The sequence below is a fragment of the Aspergillus caelatus genome (genome assembly GCF_009193585.1).
Source record: "Aspergillus caelatus strain CBS 763.97 unplaced genomic scaffold BDV27scaffold_503, whole genome shotgun sequence".
In the NCBI taxonomy this organism is placed as follows: Eukaryota; Fungi; Ascomycota; class Eurotiomycetes; order Eurotiales; family Aspergillaceae; genus Aspergillus; species Aspergillus caelatus.
In genome coordinates this window covers 1-9,485 of record NW_022475766.1, presented here as the reverse complement: position 1 = coordinate 9,485, position 9,485 = coordinate 1, and the positions used below count along the sequence as shown (strand labels likewise).

General features: G+C 48.7%; 3 protein-coding genes across 3 annotated transcripts; 1 reads left to right on the top strand and 2 right to left on the bottom strand.

Annotated features, from left to right (window-relative positions):
* Positions 1-676, top strand: BDV27DRAFT_139671 (endonuclease/exonuclease/phosphatase family protein). The gene has a single exon (XM_032069494.1). It carries the CDS (start codon positions 83-85, stop codon positions 614-616), a length of 534 nt encoding a protein of 177 aa, XP_031920352.1. The 5' UTR covers positions 1-82; the 3' UTR covers positions 617-676.
* A 303-nt stretch (positions 677-979) lies between these two features.
* Positions 980-3,791, bottom strand: BDV27DRAFT_151462 (putative serine/threonine protein kinase; the record flags this gene model as incomplete). The annotated part of the gene is made up of 4 exons (XM_032071365.1): positions 980-2,845; positions 2,894-3,063; positions 3,120-3,234; positions 3,345-3,791. 4 exons carry the CDS (start codon positions 3,789-3,791, stop codon positions 980-982), a joined length of 2,598 nt encoding a protein of 865 aa, XP_031920351.1.
* Positions 3,792-6,010: 2,219 nt separating this feature from the next.
* On the bottom strand, positions 6,011-8,468 carry BDV27DRAFT_139667 (aminotransferase-like domain-containing protein). Its single transcript, XM_032069493.1, has 8 exons — positions 8,175-8,468; positions 8,063-8,099; positions 7,953-7,984; positions 7,848-7,890; positions 7,627-7,794; positions 7,495-7,571; positions 6,624-7,448; positions 6,011-6,562 (listed from the first exon to the last, which is right to left on the bottom strand). The coding sequence occupies exons 1-8, from the start codon at positions 8,319-8,321 to the stop codon at positions 6,305-6,307; spliced, it is 1,587 nt and encodes a 528-aa protein (XP_031920350.1). The 5' UTR covers positions 8,322-8,468; the 3' UTR covers positions 6,011-6,304.
* Positions 8,469-9,485: the final 1,017 nt, after the last annotated feature.

The window sequence follows — 9,485 nt, the reverse complement described above, 5'->3', positions numbered from 1 at the left end:
TTTTTTGGCTCTCTCTCTCTTATTGTCTTCCTTACATTCTTTTTTGAAGCGGCCTTGTGCTTCGGGAGTCTTTTTTAGAAATATGCTAAGACAGAATGCAGAAACCCTTCGTCTCTGCAACACCCACCTTGAAAGTCTCCTTTCTAACCCTCCAATCAGACCCAAACAACTTCATCTCGCTTCGAAGTTCATGCATGGCTCTGGACCTGGGGAGACGGACTTACCCACTCCGCACGCGGCAATATTAGCCGGCGATCTCAACGCCTTTGCGCCTGAAGATCTCACCGCGCCAAATGAGTGTGGGCTCCATGATGCATTTCTGGTTCTTGGCGGGAAGGATGGCACGGAGGAGAGCTTCACGTGGGGTCAGCAGATTCCCGACTGGTTGAGGGAGAAGTTTGGATGTTCTCGTATGGATAAGATTTTGTTTTGTGGTGGGTTGGAGGTGGAGAGGTTGGAGAGGATTGGAGCTGGGGAAGTGGTTTGGATCGAGTATCCAAAAGTGAGTGATGGAGAGAGTGATGATGAGGAAGGGGAGGAAATGTGGATTACGGATCACTTGGGGCTATCTGCTGAGTTTAGGATTACGGGTTTCGAGGGAGAGGAGACTGTATGATGACTGGTGTCTCGAAATCTTAATGCGATGCGACGACTATACTGACCCATTAATTTGTTTAATTGATTACTATCTCCTTCCTATTTCTGACGTATCTTTGGTGTTTGTCGTTTTTATCTCTGGCCAACAGTCTGTTGTGATCAGACTACCCTAGACGAATCCGAATAAGATAGCCACCGAGATATAGATAATTTACAGGGCTCCAGACTGAACCCAACGCAAGCTACTATTGTAGGCAATTGCGACATTAAGAAAGGCCCATTGTGCAAAATCAAAATATCAAGTCGTAAGTCGTAGATCTCCATGTCTGTCAAGAGAGCATCCACCCGCTAGAAAGAATAACGGCCGACCCAAGGCCAAGAACTACTCAGGAATCTCAGGCGTCGAGCTCTTTCCATTCGTGACTTCTGGTCCGAATCTGGTGCGCGATAGCGCTTCCCCCGTGGCCGAGAGCGCACTCAACAAATCACCTAGCAGTCGATCCATCTCAGCTGTCACATCACTCTCATCTGCCCCTTCATGCATCACTTCAAGTCGAGGAGGCACAAGATCAGGAAATAGAATAGGCTCCATTTCATCGAGTGCACCTGTAGGTGGAGCGCGTCGAGCTGTAGGTAATGGCTCGGATGATGGAGAGTCATCCCTTCTGGTAAACGGAGGGTTGGGCTCTAGTTCCTTTGTTGGGATGGCAGGCGGGAAAGGCTCGGACTGCAGAGCCGGATCTGATACGTCGGAATTATCTTGCCAAATGGGGTGGCTCTCCTCCTCATCCGGTCCAGGTCCATCTAATACAGATGACTGATCATCATCCCTGTCATCAGCAGAGGCTAGAAGTTCTGGGTAGTCATTCTCCAGCATTTGCCGCTGCTGTGGGATGCCGCCCGGTGGAGTGGAAGGCCGGTCGAGTCGGAACGGGTCATAATCAGTATCCGAGCTTATCGACACACTAGCACGAGAATGAGTAGACGCCGACGTGGACGGCCGAGAATCACCAGGTTCCCCAATACTAGTAGGTCGAATCGGCGCCGCAGGCTCAAGATCTAGAACTGGTGCCCTTAAAGTATCATAGCGACTATTATCGACATCATTCTCGTCGCCATCCTGGTCCTCACCTGCAGCCGCCGTCATGACAGGAAAGGTCCAGTCCATCGTTGCGCGCCTTGCTGTGGGTTCAGGCTCCACGGGTGCCGGTTCCTGCGGGGTGTCCGTTTGGGACTCCTCCTCCTCTGGGGGCTGCATGAAAACCGGGAACTTCCAATCCATTGTTGGGGGTCGCGGGCCACTCTGAGGCTGGTAAGTCAGGTCTTGAGTTTCCCGGTTGCTGACATCACTGCTTGATGAGCGGGAACGACTATCACTAGAATTCCGGACTTGACGACCACTAGATCTGTTCGCCTTGATGGTGTCTGCATCTGCAAGTTGAAAAGGTTGCGCTGATGAAGCTCCAGCTGCATAGTGCGAGGAATCAAATGAGCCAATGTCAATATCGATAAATGTTGAGGTGACAGAAGAGCGATCGGTTTCGGTGCGAAGAGGTAGGTCCGAAACCGGCTGCTTTTCCTCAATTGGGACAAAATCATTCTTTGTCTCGTACGTATAGCTTGGTTTCTCTTCATTGAAAAGTCCCTCCATAGCTTCGGCGCCTCGTCGGACGCGCTCATCGAAGTTCGCTTGGTCGTCCTTGGTCATTGCCCGCTCAGCCGGTTCATCGAATGATTCTCTTGCAGGCTGCATATTAGTGGTGCTAATTTCGTCCTCCATCTCTGCCAAAGATGCAGCTATCTGGTCAAGGTCAATGACGGAGAATCTTCGTTCAAACCCGTCTGTGGTACTAAAATTCCAGTCGCTATCTGAGTCCATAGTTGTGCCTGGCATCTCCGCAGCCGCTGCGCCTCCGGGGTGGAATAAGGAGATCCGTTGTCCTCCCCGCTGCGACCACTGATAATAGATTCGCACTAGCTCACTCAGAGATGATGTGGGATAGGCCTCCTCAGTATCTGCAATGTACGCATGCGATTGTACGTCTGCCATTGTTGGTCGACTAGACGGGTTTGATTCCAACACGTAAGAGACAATATCTTTAAGCCCAACACTGTACTTTGAATTTTCCAACTTGGGAGCAACGCGGCTGAGTTGCCTTCCTATCTGCATTCGCTCTCGCAAATTCGAATTCGGGGGGTTTCCCGTTGCGATTTCGAATAGCGTACAGCCATAAGCCCATACATCGATCTATCCTGGTTAGTATGTCATGCTACATCAGAGACCAGGAGATCTAACCTCACTACCATATTTGTGCGCTTCGCCGCGCATGGAGAACATCTCGGGTGGCATCCAGTGGGGTGTTCCAATCCAGGTCGACCGTTTGTCCAACTGTGATTGTAGCACTCCAGCCACACCGAAGTCGCAGATTTGCAGTCGTCCCTCCTCGTGAATCAGGATATTGGCCGCTTCGTGGGAATATTAGCGTCCGTAGGCTTTGGTATTGTTCATATATTGGCCCTACCTTTTATATCTCGGTGAATGATGCCAGCATCGTGGATAGCACGTAAGCCAGCAGCAAGCTCACGGGCTACAGGGATGAGAAATTTTTCATCTAGTTGATCACCCGTAGCTCTCATCTGGTATTATCAGTATTTGGAGTGATAAGCAAGTTTTGGCCCTCTGGACAGTATATAATCAAACAAAAAGCACGATGGGCTATATGGTAGGCAAGGAAGTGCAGACTTACCAATGTCCTGACGCTTCCACCGGGGCAGTACTCACAGACCAACCACAGCTGCGAGTGAATAGAGATAGCTTCGATTATTTCGTTGATGTTCTTTGCTCCGGAATCTTTAACCTGCTTCATAACCTTCGTCTCATGAATAAAGTCCTTTATAGATTCGTCTCGGAAATCCCGGACACTTTTGTAGTCCAACGAATCAATATCCATAACTTTAATAGCAACGACTTTGCGCGAGGGCAGTTGATGGCCTTTGTACACGCGACCATAAGCACCTTTGCCAATCAGCTCCTCGAATTCGTACGGTGGAGTATCAGTTTTCGCTCTGCGACACATCTCCTGGACCGCGACGCCCTGCTCACGCGCAAGCTTGATAGCTTCTGCTTTGTGCTTCGTAATAGCGGCCATGGCGGACGTCGGGTCCAGGAACTTAGAGCCGCGAGGAGGATCCATGGTGGAGATTGGGGGCTTGGGGAAGACTGTCTTGTTTTCACGCAGTTCGCAATATCTCAAGGGCTCCGGTGTTGGGGGAAGTAACGAGTCCTGGCTTTTGACTGCTTGCTCTTCGGCCAGGCCCCGAGAATTTAGCTTCTGGATCGGAGCTGTTTCGTCAAAAGGCTCGTCGTGTGGGGAGAGTGAGAAATAGTCGGCGGGGTAGGAAGCTTGGTGGTAGGGTGAATACTGCGACGACTGTGAGGTGGGAAATTCACTTTCTCCGGGCCGGGAGTACCACTTCTGCCCAGCGCTGTCTGTCCTTCTCTGTAAAGGGTCGCTAGTTGAGCGCGGTTTCCGCTTCCTGAGGCGCGCTGGAGAAAGTGGGTTTGAGAATTGTCGCGTATGATAGGGTGGCCTTTCACTGTAGGATTGGCAATACCTTTCCCAGAAGTCGCCTTGATCTTTCAAATCGGACTTTTTTCTCCCGTGGCCGAAAAGACTTTTGATAGCCGAAGTGAGACTAAGAGAGCCTATCGACTTACTGGCCTTCCTCGATGCGCTCTTGAATGGTTTTACAATAGGCGAGTGGAGGTGCCTCGAAGAACTAGTGTTGAAAGGGTCACGAGGCGCGTTTGAGCAAATACAACGAGTCCGATCACAATGACAGGCTTCTTTTGGCGCAAGTCTGCTACCAGGTGCACGTAATGTCTTATCTAACGACTGTCCGAGCCTCTCGTTGTGCAGTGCTCTCTGCTTAAGTTCAGATGAGACCCCAAAGCCAAAGCGCGCTGAGCCTTCCGGGTAGGCCCTAGCTCTGCATTGAGGTAAAAGTCAGCGTACGACAGGCCACATGGTCAGAAGAAAGCCAAACCGGCAGACGCATCTTCGGTTCTCCGCGACCTTTGAGCCACCCATCCTTGAAGACTTCCAGGGAATGACGATATCGCGGGGAGGTAAACAAAGACGTGGACGAAGGAATACACGTCTGATCTTCCAGGCTTATCATGTATGGCGGGTGGAAGAAATAGGAAGGAGGGGAAACAACAGGGATGGAAAACAACAACAGAACAGCCACGAGGAGGGGGAAAGGAACGAAGAGTCTGCATACTGACCTGCGCTTCTATCGAAATACAACGTCTTTCTTAGGTGTAGAAAGATTGCTATGAGATGATCTGGAGTTCAATGCCACGCAGCGTTTGCTCTAATACATCAACGACGGAGGATCCCGAACAAGGGAGTCTTGGAACAGCTCTACTTGTTCTATCGGTACTAGCGACACTTCACAATATACCAGCACCTTCCACAATGGATTAGCTCTGGCGATGTTCCTGCTACGCGGGCTGGGAGGCCTGGAGTTGGTAGCAATGGAATCAAGGTGTCGATGCTTTTATTGCAAGATTGGCACTGGAAGCGAAGATAATCCCAGCCGCGCTAAGAGCGGGCGCTAACGTTAGCGTGAAATCAATCAATTGGCCGATCACCGGACTGAAAGGTGGCCGGTTGTCACTGTAATTCACCCTCAGTCACTGTTGGTATACATTGCAGTGAGGTCCAAATCAGGAACAAGGGTAGGCGATTCTGGCCAATCGCTGTTACGCTAGAAGGATTTATTCGACCGATAGCTCACCACAATGAAAGAACGTCTGTACGTGACCAGCCAACAAGAATCGACCCCGGTCTATTGTAGTACCAGGCAGCATTCAATAACTAATATCCCTAGTATTAGCATGCGAACGTGGAATTAGTTGCAGTATCTATATTGACGCAGGCAATAGAACTAAAGCTAGTAAAAGCAAGTGTAAAATCATTGTATTGAAGTAGATAGAGAAAGAGTTCCTCATTATCCACGTTGTGAATCGAACATCTATCTGGCATTGAAACTCATCCCCATGCCGTAAGGATCAAGGGGGGAAACAGCATTTATAGGTACACCACTTACGGGGTATACAATGGAAAATATTGCAGAAAAGTGTTCCCCGAAAACTTTCGAAACTTTCAATAGACTTACCACACAACTGATCATGGGTATATCCAAGTCTAATTACTATAGAATTTCACGATCTGCTATTTAATCAATGTGTGTTTAAATAGAAGGTGTAAGGAGGAAAGGAAGAAGATCAGAATATCGTGAAAATCACACCATAAGCTCTAAATGAACAAAAATGAAACATTATGGCTGAACAAGGTCCTCGATTATCAGAAAATATTGGTTATTGTTGGGTTTCCACTGAAGAAGGACAAGAAACGTCCCATTAAAGTTCCAAACATGTCACGTTACTGTTGATCCACGCGGAATATTATTTTTGCCGTGAAGGCAGTGTTTGCCCAGTGTTTTTGTTCACACCATGGTCCACTGTATCGCTCTCAACAAATATATGTCCACAGACATGTGAACTAATGCTTCCAGCTACAGTCACATTTAATTTGTTGGACAGCTCGTATAAATGTGAACCTGTTTTACGTGTCAATTATTTACATTTTATCTAAGCATTTCCCATTATAAAGTAATTTGCGTGTTCTAAATTGCCAGCTCAGTTGAGACCAAACTGTTGCCTCAAAGTGGTACCAAAGCGGGAAATTGCTTCAGCAATAGCATCGGAGCTAGCGGCAGCAAATGTAGCGCGGAAGAACAAATCTTCCTCGTTCACGCCTTGAGCTTTGAACCAGCTGCCACGAGAGATCAGAACACCGTTGTTAACTGCGGCCTGGAAAACTTCCTCCTCGATTTCTTCACGTGTCTTGCCCGAGGAAAGTCCAGGGTGTTTTCGCCAGTCGACTTTGATCCAATGCTGTTTCTTGTCAGTGCCTTGGTCGTGAGGAATGAAGGATTCAGGAAAGCTCTGAACTTACAAACATCCCTGCTGCAGGGGGGTTCCAATGGGCGAGTTCTCGGGGGAGATACTTCTCGCACGCATGTATCATGGAGTCTCTGCGAGCCGTGTATGACATACGAAGGTTGATCAGCCAGTCTAGGTATCCAGCGTGGCCCCATTGCTCCTCCAACAGCTTGTAAAGCACAAGCTGCGAGATACCGCTTGGGTTCTGAGAACTGGTCTCGCACGTCCTGGTGAAGCGTTCGATGATTTGCTCGGATCCAACAGCCCAGCCAACCCGGGAACCAGGAGCAAGAACCTTAGAGAACGATTCCAGCCGAAGCACACGACCATCCGTGTCAAGGCTCAGGTAGGAAGGGATAAGAGACTTGATGAATTCTTCGTGGTTGGCGGGCGGTGGAACGGGCTCACCATCAGCTCCAGCGTATGGCTGCATCTGCAAGAAGTAATAGGGTTCGTCCTCCACAATATAAACGTCGTGCTTCTGGGCAACCTTGTAGACTGCCTTGCGTCTCTCCGCCTGTTGAGTAGCGCCCGTAGGGTTCTGTCCTGTAGGGATAGTGTAAAGAACAAAGGGCTTGCGAGCACCCCGAACGCTTTCATCCCAGTTGCTCAGGACCTCGTCAAGGGACTCGGGCAAAAGGCCCTCTTCATCCATTTTGATAGCTGCCACCTTCAAGCCCTGAGGGAGGGCAGTTTCCTGTGCGCTAGAGAAGGTATATTCTTCCATCATGATATAATCGCCCCGTTCGCAAAAGAGTCTGAGTGCGACATCCCATCCGAAGGTGCTACCACAGTTCAGACAACATTGCCAGTCCGAATAAGGGGGGTTGTGAATGAGCTGGTTCTATTAGCGTCGTTCTGGTCCTTCAGATCGCCCAGCGTACCTCTGTGTGCTCTGTGACGTATCTCAGCAGTTGGGGAGCACCCGTAGCTTGGCCATAATTAAGAGCAACCTCAAGATCTTCGTCATGTTAATTCCAAGATCGGATGCGAACAATGGCTGGGAGCCGACTAACCATATAGACTCTTGCCTTCCCGAATATCACTCTTGCCGGCGTGTGCAACCGTTCCAGACTCGCGAGTAGCTTCAGGCGTAAATCCTGGTGGAGTAGGAACCTTGATATCGAGCTCCTCAAAAGGAAAGTATTCAGGAGAGGGCAGTCCACCACCCAGAGAAATGAGGCCTAAAGAAACAAACTTCAGAGACGAGTATGGCCTGTAAGAGCAATGGAGTTACCTGGGTTCTTCAAGTATTTCGCGGCACCTTTCAATGTAGATACCTAGCACATAAAGCCCATTAGTCTTTCACTCCAACTTGCTTGAGCAATACCACCACACAAACCTTCCGGGATTTAGCTTCGGTGGAGAGAATGTCTAGAGTCGATTAGTCGCTGTGTTGTGGTCGAGAATAGTATCGATTCAGAAGCAGAAGGTTATAGTCGAGAGACTTACGATCCCAGCGTTTGGCCTTGGGCTTCGTATAACATGCCTATTGCAATATGGTATTCCAATTAGCACATAACCATAAAGCAAGCCTGACCAATTCTAGCACATAGGATCTTACCGGGCTCTTGAACATATCACTACTCGTCGCAGGTGCAACACCCTTGGGAATTGGGGCACTGTTGGCCCTCAGGGCAGGAATACCCTCCACGGTCAGAGGGGCTGCGGGGGAGCCAGTCGCATTATCCAAAGCGGCGGGGGGGCTCATTTTCTCTATTGTTTGCGATTGAGTGGATTCAGTATGATAAAAGCTACTTCTAATAAGCTGACTGCCGTACAAAATCACTTTTGTAGAAGTCTGAATCGAACAACAATCTGAATCTCCCACTGGAAAGACAACAATTGTAGGGAAAAGCGGGAGTACAAGTAGGTATGAATCAGAGAAAGAAAGATAAAGGTCACACACCGATAAGCGCCTTTTTTCGTCTCCGCTTGGAACGCCGAGCGGACCGGTTTCCGCTCACGCTGGTTTACTGACGCCATTGAGGGATAGCGATAACGCCAAAATCCTTTTGAATTGTCCAGCCCTAATTTTAGCTATATCATTTCCGCATTATTGCCCTTTGTTGGGTTTCTGTTATCTAATCGATGAAGAGATCCAAGCATCTGAATGGCTCCGGCAAATGCTTAACGCGCCTTGGATCATCTGCAGGGCGCGGGGATGGACAGATAAGTATGGTAATGTGTGGTATCACAATACAGATTGAATGCGATTGCATCCGCATAATCACCCCGCCTGAGCTGTAATACTCGGTAATCAGGGTATATCTCCGCGCGCATAGACCAGGCTACCGCCGGGATCGGATACCAATCGATATTATTACTAATTCGTCCTGTGTCACGAGCTCTCTTCCCAAAATATGGTGACGCGGAGACCATGGTTATTCACGGCTGTTCGCAAAATATGCACATCCCTTAGCCATAACTACCTATCGTTTCACCGAAGCCAATCGTGCATATATATCCTGCAGTAGGATATCCCTACTGCTCAAATTAAGTCCCTAAGAATATTTGCATTCTAACTGAGATCTACTACCGTACTTGATCACCTGACGCACGTCCCCACCTGCCGCACGGATTTCTATATATACCGACTTTTTGACTTCAACTTCAAACCATCACAACTCCGTCAATATGGGTTCAATTGATGAGGCGCTTGCTTTTTTAAAATCCCTAGATCCAGGAGAATTATTTAAATATGCGGAAGTAGCCAAAAGATTCGGTGTTGATTGTACAACACTCTCAAGGTGCCACCGGGGTGTTATGCATTCAAAAGAGAATTAATATGAAAACCAGCGATTACTCAACAGCCAGCAAGCCAAAACTCTTATAAGTTATATTAATAAACTCTCTGAGAGAGGCCTATATCCTA